Here is a 16786-nt window from a genome sequence, read left to right on the forward strand (position 1 = left end):
AGTGGAGGAGTAGCCTAATGGTTAGTGCAGTGATCCAAGAACCGAGGGAACTGAGTTCAATTCCCAGTGCAGCTCCTTATGACCTTGGGCAAGTCACTTAATCATCCATTACTGCAGGTACAAAAACTTAGATTGTGAGCCCACTAGGAATAAAAAAGTAAACCTCTTTGATTGTACTACAGAAAGGTGGTATATTAAATCCCTTCCCCTTAAGGGCAGGAGAGGAGCAATGTACAGTCTCAGCTGCTAGAGCAAAATTGCTGCCACATTATCTAGTGGAAGCCTCAACATACTAGCTAAGTCAGCCCATCAGGGGTGGGTGGGGGGTCATGGTATCAGGGAAGGGAGGGGGGCAGCCTAAGGAACAGGGAGGCATTTTTAATCCCATGTATTTTATGTCTACCCACAAAATGAAACCAAGTTACATTGCAGCCTGACTGCTTAATTGGTGGCACTTACACTTGTAGATTTGTAAAATAGAGCAGCCTATACCTGGAGGTGTCAGCAATTTTATGTGAAAGCTGTTTATACCATTCATTTTTTCAATGTGTATATTTGTAAAATGGATGTGCCCACTACATATGTATGTGCAGAGCCTTTTATAAAATACCACCAGAACTGAGAATGTCTTGATCTGGACATCTCACTCCTGATCTCTATGATCTATGTAAAATGATGCTTATAATGAATAACGAGTCTTTATACCTCATCTGAAATGCATTTATTTTTCCTGATTTTGCCTTTTGCACAGAAAGTGTTGCAGATCTATGAATCCAGATGTTATTTTTCCTTATGCACAAGAAAATGTTCAGGTAAGGATCTGATTTTGTGAGTAGAGTTTCTACAAGTTCACAAAATAAAATGCTCAGGACAAAGAATACTTCATCAGGTTGTTAATGAAGAAACCTTCATACAGCATCTTTACTCAGGAAGCAATGCCTCACTATACCCAAGACTTACCATATGCAGCTATTTTCTATTTTTTTAATGCCAGTGCTTACCCTGTAGTAATTGGGCAGTGCCACATGTTGCCTGGTTACCACCAGGTTAGCGTGAGAACCCTTACTGCCACCTCAATAGGTGGCGGTAAGTGCTTCCCCCAAAATGGCTGTGCGGTAAGTGGTTCATTACAGCATGGCCATTTCTTTTTGGGATAAAAAGACCACCTTTTAACTTCTGCGGTAAAAGGGGGCCTCAGCGCACATAAAAAACACACACTGATGCTAATGTAGGCCCCTTTTTGCTGCAGCTTAGTGAAAGGACCCCATTAGGTATTAAAGTCTCATAAGAACAAAGAGGTGCCAGAAGTCAAATTTTTGATTCAGAAATATTTTCCAAAAATGTTTACAGTAGCAACATTTTTATAAAAATTATTGATTCAGATTTTAATGGCAACATTTTTCCACCTGACAGCTGAAGGAGGAAAGAATCGCTTTTCAGTTCCATTCAGTTTGAATCTTTCAGTGCCAGCAGGTTCACGGAAGCTATTGTGAGATTTACAGGACACTGGGCAATTTAAACTGTGACTAGAAACTTGAACTAAAGGAGGTATCATTATAAAGCACTGCTCTTCACATGCTGGGAGGAAATTGGAAGGATATGGGAGAGGGGTTTGAATTTGGGATTGGTACAATGAAGAGGGAAAGAGGGCTAGTGTTATACATGGAAACCAATTGAACAAAAAAAGGTTGGACAGCTTCCTGGAGGTAAAGGCCATAGAATGTTATTGAACGGACGCGGGAATAATACACTATTTCTAGGATGGGCGGGACAAATTGCTTGTTCTTTTGGCCGCTGTTGGTGACAGGGTGCTGGACTCGATGGACCCTTGGTCTGTCCCAGCATGGCGATGCTTATGTACTTATGTACTTAATGAAGTCCTGGCCCCTATTAAAGTTAATTTAAACTTCCCTTCATCCCATAACACTTCTCTCACATCCAATCACCCATGTTTACCTTGGCCAACTTCTCCCACAACCCCACTCTTCTACTATTGCCTTTGTCACAGAATGCCTATCACCCACCTGGGGTTATCCCTGCAGCCACTTAGGGGGTCTGCCCTCAGTACTGCTCAGGTCCACCTGCACCTGGGCATGTACTCTACACTAACACCCACCTTCCACCGACTGGGTCCCAACTGCCTCTGGGCAAATCTCCCGCTCTCGAGTTATCCCCGGTGATTTCTAGCTTACTGGGGCCACACTCCCAGTGGTAGAGTAGAAAGCACTCACAGAACCAAGACATAAACCGTGATTTTTAGTTAGTCCAGACAAGCAGAGTCAATAAACTAAAAAGGTTTATTGTCATAAAAATATTGAACAGTATACCATAAAAACAGATGGAACAAAAACAGCACACAATAACATGTAACTGAATATGGATCAATATTAAAACTATCTAGTTTATCACTACCTGGATAGTGCCTGGGAAGTACAGGAAATAGAGTTACTCCCTCTACTTCCAAAACCCAGTATTTCCAGACTGGATTTTAACTCCTGGGCCAATCAGAGCCCAGAACAACATTTTTTAAAAAATAGCTGGCCACATCACTGCAGGTTACTTCCTCTCTGTGTTAAACTAAAGAAGGAACAGTCATTTCTTTGTAACAGCTTTAAACATAAAACATGCACCACCTGCTGGCCAAACTAGTGAAATGCATCATGAAATATTCTTATAATTCATATGCTGGAAACCCCACTATTTCACCACAGCCTTGTTCTCTTGAATCCATTCCTCCTTTCCCCTATCTCAGTTACATTCTCTTGTGTCCATCCCCAAACACACTCGCACCCTACCTTATCCCCCTTTTCTTGTGCCCACCTCCATCTTAGCCCTGTCATGGATGTTCTGTTATAATGAACTGAACATACAGAGAAAATAGACTCAAGCACTGACCATACAGATGCAGAAGAAAGATCAGAGGACTGTCTTACTGTTGCAGAAACAAACTATAAAGTCCATTTGCTGGGGGTAAAATAAATCATTGCTAGAAAATAGAAACACAGATAAATTACATAGAGGGGCATAATCGAATGCGAACGCCCATCTCCATGGGCGTCTATGTCTGGGAATGGGTACATGAAGGGGTGGGTCAGACCGTATTTTCGAAAAAAATGGGCGTCCATCTTTCGTTTCGAAAATACGGTTTGTACGGACCAAAATGCCATGGATTTAGTCGTTTGTAAGCTGGGCGTTTGTTTTTTTTAGCGATAATGGAAAATAAAAACGCCCAGCTCAGAAACATCCTAATCCAAGCCATTTGGTTGTGGGAGGGGCCAGGATTCTTAGTACACTCGCCCCCCTGACATGCCAGGACACCAACTGGACACCCTAGAGGTCAGTGCGGTGGACTTCATAAAACGCTCCCACATGCATAGCTCCCTTACCACGTGTGCTGAGCCCCCAACCCCCTCCCCCAAAACCCACTACCCACAAATGTACAACACTACCATAGCTCTTAGGGGTGAATGGGGCACCTACATGTGGGTACAGTGGGTTTTGGAGGCCTCCCATTTACCAGCACAAGTGTTACAGGTAGGGGGGATGGGCCTGGGTCCACCTGCCTGAAGTGCACTGCAGTACCCACTAAAAGTGCTCCAGGGACCTGCATACATGCAGGCCTCTAGGACTTGTTGCTGCTGTATAACCTTGGCACACCAGTTGACACCTGAAGACTAATCTCTTTGAAAAGTCCTTTATTTGAATAAGCACGTTTACTCACAGTTAACTGCAGATTAGAGGTTGTGCCCCACTGGCAAAGAGTCTTCCTGGTACTGAGATTAGCAGTAGGTCAGAGCTGGCAGAATGCTGTACAATGCCCTCTTTCAGCAACATTCAAGGGAAGAACCAGTGCTTTTTTTGTGCCGGTACGCGCTGGTATGGCGTACCGGCACCTTTTTTCTGGGTCCGGGGGCTCACCTGCCCGCTCCCTGCTGTTTGCACCCGGCCATGGTCCCTGCCTTGTAAAACCTTTCTTTTTACCGAAGTCGCGAACCGGCAGCCTGAAGACTGAAGAAAGCAAACAGCAGGCAGGCTCACCTCCTTGCATTGCGTTACTTCGTTTCCCTGCATTCTCAGCACGTCCTGCCCTCCTCTGATGTCATTTCCTTTCCTCGAGGGCAGGACGCGCTGAGAATGCAGGGAAACAAAGCGACGCGATGCAAGGAGGCGAGCCTGCCTGCTGTTTGCTTTCTTCAGTCTTCAGGTTGCCGGTTCGCGACTTCAGTAAAAAAGAAAAGTTTTGTAAGGCAGGGAACACAGCCAGGAGCAAACGGAAGGGAGCGGGCAGGGGAGGGTGGGCAAGTGGGGCTGGGGGGGGGTGTGGGCAAGTGGGGCTGGGGGGGTGTGGGCAAGTAGGGCTGGGGGTGTGTGTGTGGGCAAGTGGGGCTGGGGGGGCTGGGCAAATGGGGCTGGGGTTTGAATGATCTCGGGGGCAGGTGGAAGCTGGGGCGAGTCACTGAACATGGAAGGGAGGGGGAGGATAGGGGGCAAAAGAGAATTGCTGGACATGGAGGGGAGGGGAGGGAGGAGAATCATTCTGGACATGGATTGGATGGGATGGCAGGGCAAGGGAGGGCAGGGGAGAGAGTAGAATGGAGAATTGATGGGCAGGGGAGAGAGGAGAATGGAGAATTGCTGGACATGGATGGGAGGGGAAGGCAGGGAAGATAGAATTGCTGGACTTGGATAGGAGGGGATAGGAGAGGAGTGGCAGGGAGAGAGGAGAATCGCTGGCAATGGAGGGGAGGGAGAGAGGAGACTCATTTTGGACATGGATTGGATGGGATGGCAGGGCAGGGGAGAGAGGAGAATGGAGAATTGCTGGGCAGGGGAGAGAGGAGAATGGAGAATTGCTGGGCAGAGGAGAGAGAAGAATGGAGAATTGCTGGACATGGATGGAAGGGGAAGGCAGGGAAGAGATAATTGCTGGACTTGGATAGGAGAGGAGGGGAGGGCAGGGGAGAGAGGAGAATCACTGGACATGGGAGGGGAGGGCAGGGGAGAGAGGAGACATGCTGGACATGGATGGAGAGGAGAGCAGAACAGGAGATAGAGGAGAATTGCTGGACATGGATGGATGGAGGGGTTGGCGGGGAGAGAGGAGAAATGCTGGACATGGAAGAAGAAAGGAGGAAAGTAAAGATAAATGGAAGGAAGCCCTGGAAACGGAGTTAAGAGAACAGATAGAGAGCAGCAGAATCAGACACTTGGACCAGTATGGATAGAAAACAGTCACCAGACAACAAAGGTAGAAAAAAAATTCATTTATTTTCATTTTAATGTTTGGAATTTGTCCAATTTGAGAATTACATCTGCTGTCCTATTTGCACTGGGTATACTGGAGATGTAACATCTTACAGAAATGATTTATAATGAAAAAAAATCACAAGTTATTGTTTTTCTCCTATACTAGTATATTTTCAATGATGTCTGTTTATATGCGCCATGGCTGGTATAAGGGGTGTGGCTAATGTGGGTGTGGCTATCATAGGGGTGGAGCCATGTGTGGTGACCCCACCCATAATGAGTACCGGCACCTTTTTTTCTACAAAAAAAAGCACTGGGAAGAACTAAGTTCTGTAACGTGGCTAACACATGAAAGGGATCTAAAACTGTGTTACAAAAATGGCCACTACCTCATGGACTACCGGAAACAAAATAGGGCGCACACTAACCCAGTAAGCAGGGGGAAAAGCACCATGGGAGTAGAGCCTACCAACTACCCAACATCGTGAGCATTTAACACAAGCTACTGGAATCACGGATCCCAATACCCTACACCCACCACAATGCACTGCAGATGTGACTCTGCAGTGCGCATAACAGAAAAGGTGTCACACTCACTCTAGAGCCACATCAGAACCAGGGAAAGGCTGTCACAGGATAGAACACATTCTGCTGTCATGGCGGTGGGGTACGGCATTTGAGGCTGGCATAGAGGTGGAAAAAAAAAGTTTTTAAAGTGGGTTTTTTTGGTGGGAGGGGGTTAGTGACCACTGGGGGAGTCAGGGAAGGTGATCCCCAATTCCCTCCGGTGGTCATCTGGTCAGTTGGGGCACTTTTTTGGACCTGAAAAAAAGGGTCCAAATAAAGCGGACCAAATTCTCGTCCAAAACGCCCTCTTGTTTCGATTATCAGCTAAGAAGACGCCATCTATTACTCGGCTGAAACCACGCCCCAGTCCTGCCTTCGCCACGCCTCCGACATGCCCTCGTCAACTTTGTTTATTCCTGCGACGGAGTGCAGTTGAAGATGACCAAAATCGGCTTTCGATTATACCGATTTGGTCGCACACGGGAGAAAGACGCCCATCTCCCGATTTGGGTCGAAATATGGGCGTCTTTCTCTTTCGAAAATAAGCTGGATAGTTTCTCTGCCCAGAACATGTGATAACAAAATTTATATATTTATTTTTAAAGGTAAAAGTTGTAATTTTTACATCATAAGTCATTCAGTGCATAGGAACCAACATTTAAAAATAATTGGGTTTCCAAACACCCCCATTGGCATTTGCACTCCCCTCCCCCCACCCTGCTTCTATGTCTCGGTGAGGTAGTGAGGGACATAGTGTGGACGTCCTAGAGATATCTCTGTGGGAGTTGTAGTTCAGCCACCTTCACAGCAGGTGGTGTTAACCCTGCTGGTCAGAGGCTGAACTGCAGAATTACTATGGCAGGATTAGTGCATTATGAGAAAGTGAGGCTGCCTGGCTCACTGTAGACATGAAGTTAAAAGTCCTGAGACAGAACAGAACGGGGAGGCCCAGGAGGAGGAAGGTCCCGATACACAAACCCTGGAGAGAGAGATCTTAGGAGAAGGAATTGGTTTTAAGGAACAAGCCAGAGGTCCCGATATAGAGGCCCAAGAGAAGAGCAGGAGCTCAGTGTGTGTCTGGATTGAGAGTATTGGATTGATGAGATCTGGCTGAGGTAAGCCAGGAGTGCATTTTACTGCTGGAATCTGGCTGAGGGAAACCATGAGAAATACGGTGACCAGGCTGAGGTAGGCCATGGTGGTTGGTGAAATAAATTGTACAATTGTGTTGAAGTGTGCAGGAGGCACTGATCCTATTTAAGTGAATTATACAAGAGGGCTGGAAAGTTGTGTAAGTGTGCTGGAAGCATTGATGTTATTGAACTGAGCTGTGCAAGAGGAAGTGTGCTGGAAGTTGGCTGGAGTCAGACCCGACCAGTGAACTGAGAAGCAGTGTTTGGGGTGGGGCAAGCCTACACCCATGGACTATTTGGCCTGCTAGACAGAGGCCTATACAAGTGATGTTAATTAAGAAAAACTGCTTGACTTTACAATCCTGGTTCTGTGAGAGAAGCTGAGGATTAAGCAAAATAAATACTTTATTTTGAGTTTGTACCTCCTCTCTGGCTGTGTAATTTATCCAGTCACGCCTAAACCCGCTCAGGCATCTTACAAGTGGTGGCAATGGTGGGGTTATTGCACCTTTGCTGAAGAGGTGACCCACGGATCTCCAGGTCTGGTGGCCTCAGTACAACTGGCGGGGTTGGGGGGGTTGTGAAAAGGCTAAGCAGAGAAGCTCTGCCTTAGAAAGAGAGGGAAACTCAAACAGGTAGTAAGAGCTGGTAAAGCAGGATTTTTTTCTCTTCTCTCTGTGGATTCTAGAGTGTTGCAGGACTGGGATTGCAGTCTGTAGTGATAAAGAAATCCTGGCCTGGTGGGGTCAGAAGAAGAAGAAAGAAACTTTTGGGAGTGAGAAAGCCATTTCTAAAAACAGGAGGTGCTTAGTGAAAGTGAGAGAAGACGTTAAGAACTGCAGTTGTTGCTGGAGCAGTCTGAAAAGCAGGTCTGGTCTCTGGAGTGGAGTTATGAAGCTGGACTGGGAGCTGCTGTTGCTATTAAAAGTTTAATTGCTGGACTTCAAAAGGGCCACAAGAGCAATAGAAACCTCAAAGTTTGCCAAGAAGTTCAGAACAAGCTTACAATGGGAGCTTGGGAACTAGAATGGCAAGAAGCTAGTCCTGCAACAGCAAACGGGAAAGGCAGAGAACTACAGGCCTTGTGAATGGAGCACTGTTGAAGAGAAGGAAAAGGGGAAGAAAATAAAGCCTAGAAAATTGGCACAAGGAGTGCCCAGTAAGATACTGCCCTCAGCCGGGTGGAAGAGTAGGCACCAGTATGAAAGTGCCTGGATTGCAGAGCAGGATTATTCTTCTGCAGTGGTGGTTCAACCAGAAGGAAGGGAAGGTAACCTTCCAAAGAGAGAGACAGAGCTCCCTGGGATAGAAAGGGATGACTGTGGTGTAGGTAGCAGCTCTATGGAGCCAGACCTAGGTTGTGCCGATGATGAACAGAACAACAACCTAGAAGTTAAAGTATGTTGAGATTGGCTAGAAGAGGGTTCCAACCAATTTAAAAGTCTACATAAAGAGTTGGAGGACACCAGAGACTACATCCAACTCTTGATTCAAGATGCAGGTGAGGCATCCATCTATGCACATAGTTTGCGAGAGGAGAAGAAATCTCTTCACCAGGAACTGGTAGAAGTGCAATACCTGCTTCAAGTTCAGAGCAGTTTACTGGCTACCAAGAATGAGGAATACACCAGGGGAGTATTCTTCCGTACTGCCCTGGAACAGGAGAAGAATGAATTATTAGAAACCCTGAAGCAACAGGCCAAAGAATTAAAGGGGTTGCGAGTTCAAGTAGCCCTGAGGGAATTTTTCCTTCTGTTCCTGTATAAGCGGAGCAAGAGCAATGTAAGGAATTGGAAGAAGCAAAATAATTTATTCAGATAGTTGTGGAGCAATGTGACAAAGCTTTGGCAGAAGTGTCTCAGCTACAGGAGGCCTTTGTCAGGGAAAGGCAGCAGCTGGAGACACAGGTCCAGAATGGACAGCCAGCAAGAAAAGACTCTTGCAGTGGCAAAAGTAGCAGAGGAGCTTGGGAGAGCCACTGGGATAAGTAGAGAATTTAAATCTCGCTAATCTGAGCTTAGACGCTCAAAGCCAAGAATTAACCTAGAGTATAAAGGTTCTTGCCCAAGATAAAAAGTTGCTGGAGCTAGAGTTTAAAAGGATGAATCAGAGGTAGCTCAAGAGCAGAAGCTCCGGGACTGCCTGGAGGAGGAATTAGGTCAGTGTAAAAGACACTGGAGGAGGCCAGAATGATGCATGAAGTCCAGACCCAGGATATGAGAGAGTCACGTACATGGGCTGAGGAGGAATTAAGAGCCCAACTGGCCAAAATGATTGAAGTGGAAGAGGAATTAAAAGAGGACAAATGATCCCTGGAAGAGAAATGCCGGGTAATGACCCTTGAAGAGGAAGAATGTATAACGTGGGCAAAGTGGCAAGAGGAATCCAGCACAGAGCCTAGAAAGAAACTGGAGTATCCAGGAGAAGTAGTACTTAAGGAAGAAATTCCAAGACATCCAGAAAATGTCTGTGATAATACTTCCCAAGGATCTAAGAGGAAGTGTAAGTCAATAAGTGTGAGAGCAATAGCAGGGAGCCCAAGGATATCCCTGAGCACCAGCGGCATTTAGCGGAGAGACCCTTCCAAATTAATAATAGTGATCAAGTGACTTCTAAAGTTCACCAAGATGGAGGGAAAGGAAGAACATACCAAAGAGAATTTATATGTGTTGCACATAAGAAGAATATTAGATTATTTAGCTATAATTGTAATAAGTACTGTCCCTTGTTTCCAGAGTTTCCAAATGCACAAAAGGAATCATAGAAAAAAAGAAACCATTTCTAGGCTAAGGCCTGGGACCCTGTGCAGGAACTGTTCAAATGGAATAGTTAAAGAGGCTCCTGAAGGAGGAGCTAGATGTCCAGAAGGAACTAGAAAAGGCCACACAGACAGCTGACCATAAGCTTGAGTTACTTCAAAAGAGATGTGAACTGGAACCTAGAATCGGTCTCCAGGAAGTCCAGGCTGAAACAGGTAGAGAGACAGGCCTAAGAAACCAGAGGTGCGAGCTTACAACAGATTGGGCCCTGAAGTAGTGGGCCAGGATATAAACAGCCCAGTCGAGCCTGAGGAGGAAGATGATAATAGCAGCAGCGAGGAAAAGGCCAGAAGTAGTCGAAGTGAATGATGGGTGGGCCTGATGTTGCATAGTCCAGAGGAGAACACTACAGGAGATAAAAGATGTGAGAAAGATGAAGTGGGAGAATTAAGAACCTCTGAGCGGAGCCAGGGCACTCACTCTTAAGCCCTGCACTACAAGGGACAGCATGCCATTTGGAAACATGAAGCCAGGGGCCAACATGCAAGACAATGCGAGGTTGGATATGGTTGTACCCTGGAAGTTGGATCAAGAGCACTTACCGGAAGAGGTGACCCTAGAATGGAAAAGAAATGCTTGAGTATGGATGGTGAGAAGGATACCGGTGATCAAGTACTCCAGCTGGTTTGAGGCCTTTTTGAGGGATGGAACCCAGGAATTGCCTTTTGTTGGTAAAAGAAGAGGAAGCGGCCGGTCGATGGTAAAGATTTGTAATGACCATGGGAGGAGGAGATCGCGGTGCAACTGTGGGATAAGATCCCCATCCAGATGGCATCCATTGGACTGAGTATCCCTATGGTGGGGAATTGGTGACCATTGGTGTGATGGGGCCTAATGGTTGCCGTAATGATCTTACCCTGCTCATGTGTGAATACAGAGAGAATGGCATGATTAAGCTGGTAGGATGCTTGAAGTCCTGGGACAGTCTCGAGGACTTCTAGCTGTCATGGGAGCTCCGGGTGTCCCAGGGAGTGTTAACCCTTGACCCCTCACTCAGGTAGTGGCAGGTGCTCAACATGGTATGGTTGAGCTGTGGGGAAGGGTATGTGAGGCAGTGAGGGACATAGTGTAGACGTCCCTAGAGATATTCCCTGTGGGGAGTTGAATTTCAGGCACCTTTACGGCAGGTGATATTAACCCTGCTGGTCTGAGGCTGAACTGCAGAGTTACTATGGCAGGATTAGTGCATTATGGGAAAGTGAGGCTCTGTGGCAGGAAGGAGTGGCTTCACAGTAGACGTGACATTAAAAGCCCTGAGACAGAGCAGAACGGGGAGACCCAGGGGAGGAGGGAGGACCCGAGAGAGAGACCCTAGGAGAAGGAATTGGCTGTAAGGAACAAGTCAGAAGTCCCGATATAGAGGCCCAAGAAAGGAAGAGCAGGAGCTCAATGTGTGACTGGATTGAGAATATTGGATTGATGAGACCTAGCTTTGGTAAGCTGGGAGTGCATTTTACTGCTGGGATCTGGCTGAGGGAAGCCATGAGAAATACTGTGACCGGACTGAGGTAAGCCAATGTGGTTGGCAAAGTAAATTGTTCAATAGGGCTGCTGAGAGACATGGCTGGGACCAGGGCAGAACTGAACAAGCTGCCCTCCCCCCCAGAATTGAACAACAAAACAAGCTGGCCCCCCTCACACTGCACCCCCCCTCCCCCACTTGCACCGCCGCTCCCACACCTTTTTGTCTTTGCCTCCAAGGGGGGCCCGCGCCGGCAAGCCATTCGCATTGCCCTCCCTTGCACTGCCGCTCCCGTACTTTTTGTCTTTGCCTTCAAGGGTGGCCTGCGCCAGCAAACTGCTTCCTCCATACCTGCTCCCACAGTCTGTCCTCTCCTGCTCCTGTCTGTGTTGGGAGTCAGGACCTGGATGATTACATTAATGCGATATCATGCTAATACAATCATCCGGGTCCTGGGTGGCACGCAGGAGCAGGGAAGGACAGAAGCAGGTAGCAAGAACAAGCTTGCCGGCACTGGGCCCCCTCTTGGAGGCCAGGCCCAGGAAATTCCCCCTTCCCCGTCCCCACTTCTCGGTGGTCCTGTTGTACAAGTGTGTTGAAGTGTGCTGGAAGCATTGACCCTATTTAAAACAAAGCGGTTTATAACAAAAGCAATAAAACATAAAATTTAAAAAGACAGAAAGGAACACCATTTGTAGATAGGACAGAACATGCTACCATTATCACTCAGACACTAAAACATAGACAAAAGAACAACCACATTAGATAAGCAAGCATACAGAGGCATCGAAAGAGAGAACAAGTAAATCAGACATAGAGACAAAAACAACACAAACACAAGCACCATCCCTCCTAACTAAACCTAAACCATGACCTCCCGCTGCAGGATCAGAGGCAAAAAATAGGCCACAGCTTTATTGAGTAAGGTAATACAACATTGAATTTTCCCCAAAAATTCATTCCCCTCTTATTGTCCCCAAACATTAACATAGTAATCTCAACAATAATATTCTCATTCACTTAGGCAATTTCCACATAGTCATTAACGAACTAACCAATGTCACTTTAACAAGTACCCTGTGAAAACTCCCTTTGGGCAAGGTCTGGGTAACGCCAAACCTTGCCCTTCCCTGAGAGACCATGACAGTACCGCGCATAGACCCCAACCCCTCCCCCCTCTTGGCCCCCAGTTGAATTTTAATTTTTCTCCTCTAAAAATCCATCCAAAAATGGGATGGCAACACAAAACTCTGCCACCAGCCTAGCTTGTGTCACTATTCTTCTCCCTTCCCCAAACAATTGGGCTGACAGTTATTAGTGCTGTACACATATCTCTAAAAGTAGATTATAATGGATCACAGCTGGAACAAAAGATCAGAGCCTTAGGTCTGAAGAAACAGAGGACCTGACATGGCCTGTGTTTCGGCAAGGTGCCTGCATCAGAAGTCTGAACATACAAAGAAAGAAAAATTCTTATGTACATCACACATACAAAGATTTAAAACATAATAAAACATTTTAAAAAGTCTTAGAAATGTATATGTATTGTGAAGATGAAGCTCCCACCTCAGGATCCCAGGTCCCTCTTTCACTCAGGGTGAGCTGGTTCTCAGTATGCAGATTTTATGCAAATTAGTCTACTACCCCTTTCTGCTCAGGGTGACCTGCTTCTCAAAAGGCAAACATAGTCAGGTCTCACCAACAGGATATTTCTCATACAAATCTTTTATTCCCGCTTCCTGGGGGCACACCTCTTCCAGCTTAAAACACTTTTACAAGCTTAAACAGTTCTTCCAGCTTAAACCTTTCTTCCTAGTCAGTTCAATCTTCCAGCTTAAGCACCTGGACACTCAGTCCTTCCTTGTAACTTTGCACACAGTTCACCACCAGTCCAAAGGGCTCAGCCAAGTACTTCTCATGGGGATCCTCTTGCTTCAGCTACCAGCTCTCTTCTTAGCTGCTAGCTCTCCCCCCTCCCTCACACTCTGGTGGGGTCTTAAGTGGTTAATGGCTAAACAGGACCCAGCCCATAACCTGCTGCACCTGTGTCCTCCTCCAGGACTCTCCTCGGTCCTAGTGACCTCCTGCTATACCTCCCCTTACTGACTCACCCAGCCCTTCTCCCTGGACATTTTTAGGGGAACAGCGCCCTCTAGGGGCCTAACCAGGGTAGGACAGCCTCTTCCTTCTCACAGTATAAAGGTACCATATAGTGGTCTCATGCAGATTACTTCCTATGTTCTACACACTCATTCCAGATCAGAATAGATGTAATACATAACAAAGTCACATAAATAACTGATAAAAAGTAAACTAATTTCATACAGAAAGGTTAAAAGTCAAAAAATCCAAAAAGATGTTAGCAACAGCCTCAAAAAATAAATAAAAGTAGTAACGTTACGTAGCGTTTGTCAAACCTAATTTGCATATTTTTGACAAGCAGCCATGCCAACTTCCAGTCATGTGACCCATGTGACAGCAATCAGAATCAGGATTTGCCCAGGCCACGCCCACCCTCTGGCCAGCCATTTCTATTCTCTGCAGAAGCTACGCCCTTCTCACCCCACCCTGTCCCTTTTGATGACATCTTCAGAATTGATGTCATAACTCCTCCCTAACCCTCCTCTTTTTCAGGATATCACAGGAAGTGGCATCATAACTCCACCTAAGCCTTGTCCCTTTTCCAAGATGGTGGCACCCATGGGTCACAAAATCCAAGATGGTGGTACCCATGACTTCACTTCGTTGTTGCTATTCGCTGCCATCTTATTACTCCAAACTACATTAGTTGCCTGCTGATGAGAGAACTCAGTTTAAATTAGGTATTACCACCTTCAAAATTCCTGACTAAATGCTAATCAATAGAAATAAACCAAAATAAAACATGGAAAGAAAATAAGATGATACCTTTTTATTGGACATAACTTAATACATTTCTTGATTAGCTTTCGAAGGTTGCCCTTCTTCGTCACACCATGTATGATAGAGAGAACGAAGAAGGGCAACTTTCGAAAAGTGAACTAACCTTTAAAAGTGAACTAACACGGCTACCACACCTGACTATATGCTGAATCTAGTATCCTTGTTACTAACTAGGGTTCTCTATTAGATACAATGCTTGTAATCTTTTTCAACTAAGAATTCCAATGTATAAGAATTTAAAATCAATTAAACATCTCACATTGTCTATTCAATATCAGTTAGCTAACTTATAGAACCAGCTTCCATTTTTTTTTTGAGGTCTTGCACTCATTACCTTCAATTTAGAAAACATTTAAAAGCTTATTTATTTTGCACGGTGGGTTTATCCACTGTTTGGTATATGTAATTAGTTTGTTTAACTACTTGTAGTTTCTGGATAGATATATCCATCTCTTGATTATTGCAATCCGTCCATGAACTGAATAGGTATAGGCAAAATACAAGAACTGGCATAACATAACATAACACAGCACTTCCAGTTTTCACTACTCGCTGCTATCTTGGATGAGCAACGTCACAGGAAGTGATGTCCACCACCCTTTACAGCCTCAGAGGAGTATATGTAGTCAAGTTCCTTTTATTTTTCCCCGCCCTTAAGTCATTTCTTTTTTTATTTTCTCAATCATGGGTACGGCATTACCGCTTTATAAATTCTTTGACTGGGTGGCCGGAGAATTGAATCATGGACGTGCTATAGACGTAATCTACTTAAATTTCAGCAAAGCTTTTGACACGGTTCCCCACAGTAGGCTCTTAAATAAACTAGACAGGCTGAAGATAGGACCGGGCGTGGTGAACTGGATTAGGAACTGGTTGACGGACAGACGCCAGAGGGTGGTGGTAAATGGAATTCAATCGGATGAGGGAAAGGTGAGCAGTGGAGTGCCTCATAGATCGGTGCTGGGGCCGATTCTGTTCAATATATTTGTGAGTGACATTGCCGAAGGGTTAGAAGGTAAAGTTTGCCTTTTTGCGGACGATACTAAGATTTGTAAACAGAGTTGACACCCAGGAGGGAGTGGAAAACATGAAAAAGGATCTGCAGAAGCTAGAAGAGAATGGTCTAAGGTTTGGCAATTAAAATTCAATGCAAAGTGATGCACTTAGGGAGTAGAAATCCATGGGAGACATATGTGTTAGGCGGTGAGAGTCTGATATGTACAGATAGGAGAGGGATCTTGGGGTGATAGTATCTGAGGATCTGAAGGCGACCAAAACAGTGTGACAAGGCGGTGGCTGTAGCTAGAAGGTTGCTAGGCTGTATAGAGAGAGGTGTGACCAGCAGAAGAAAGGAGGTGTTGATGCCCCTGTATAAGTCGTTGGTGAGGCCCCACCTGGAGTATTGTGTTCAGTTTGGAGGCCGCATCTTGCTAAGGATATAAAAATAATTGAAGCAGTGCAAAGAAAAGCTACAAGAATGGTATGGGATTGCGTTACAAGAAGTATGAGGAGAGACTTGCTGACCTGAACATGTATACCCTGGAGGAAAGGAGAAACAGGGGTGATATGATACAGACGTTCAATATTTGAAAGGTATTAATCCGCAAACGAACCTTTTCCGGAGATGGGAAGGCAGTAGAACTAGAGGCCATTAAATGAGATTGAAGGGGGGCATACTCAAGAAAAATGTCAGGAAGTATTTTTTCATGGAGAGAGTGGTGGATACTTGGAATGCCCTTCCGCGGGAGGTGGTGGAGATGAAAACGGTAACGGAATTCAAAAATGCGTGGGATAAACATAAAGGAATCCTGCTCAGAAGGAATGGTTCCTCAGAAGCTTAGCGGAGATGGGTGGCAGAGCTGGTGGCAGGAGGCAGGGCTAGTGCTGGGCAGACTTCTACGGTCTGTGCCCTGAAAATGGCAGATACAAATCAAAGTCAGGTGCACACATAAAGTAGCACATATGAGTTTATCTTGTTGGGCAGACTGGATGGACCATACAGGTCTTTCTCTGCTGTCATCTACTATGTTACTATCCAGCTTATTTTCGAAAGAGAAGGCCAGCCATCTTCCGACACAAAGTCAACTGCAGTCCATCGCAGAGCCGGCCAAACTTCAAGGGGGTGTGTCGGCAGGGTACAGAAGGCGGGATGGGGGCGGGATGGGCGCGTGGTACAAGATGGCCGGCTTCGCCCGATAATGGAAAAAAGAAAGTCGGCCCTGACACGCATTTGGCCGAATTTACTTGGTCCCTTTTTTTTAGGTCCAAGTCCCAAAAAAGTGCCCGAACTGACCAGATGACCTCCCCTGACTTCCCCAGTGGTCACTAACCCCCTCCCACTCTCAAAAAAACAACTTTAAACACTTTTTTTGCCAGCCTCTATGCCAGCCTCAAATGTCATACCCAGCTCCCTGACAGCAATATGCAGGTCCTTGGAGCAGTTTTTAGTAGGTGCAGTGCACTTCAGGCACGTGGACCCAGGCCATCCCCCCCCCCCCCCCCACCTGTTACACTTGTGGTGGTAAATGGGAGCCCTCCAACCCCCCCCTCCAAAACCCACTCTACCCACACGTAGGTGCCCCCCTTCACCCATAAGGGCTATGGTAATGGTGTACAGTTGTGGGGAGTGGGTTTTG

The 16786-nt window shown here is 46.0% G+C and overlaps 1 protein-coding gene across 1 annotated transcript in view; it reads left to right on the forward strand.

Annotated features, from left to right (window-relative positions):
• LOC115471227 (cell surface glycoprotein CD200 receptor 1-like) overlaps nucleotides 1–16786 on the forward strand; it is a 180502-nt gene that overhangs the window by 152024 nt on the left and 11692 nt on the right. The window contains exon 5 of the mRNA XM_030204931.1: nucleotides 752–812. Coding sequence (XP_030060791.1) covers nucleotides 752–812 — 61 coding nt within the window. The remainder of the gene's footprint in view (nucleotides 1–751; nucleotides 813–16786) is intronic.

Source organism: Microcaecilia unicolor, chromosome 5 (assembly GCF_901765095.1).
Source record: "Microcaecilia unicolor chromosome 5, aMicUni1.1, whole genome shotgun sequence".
Lineage (NCBI taxonomy): Eukaryota > Metazoa > Chordata > Amphibia > Gymnophiona > Siphonopidae > Microcaecilia > Microcaecilia unicolor.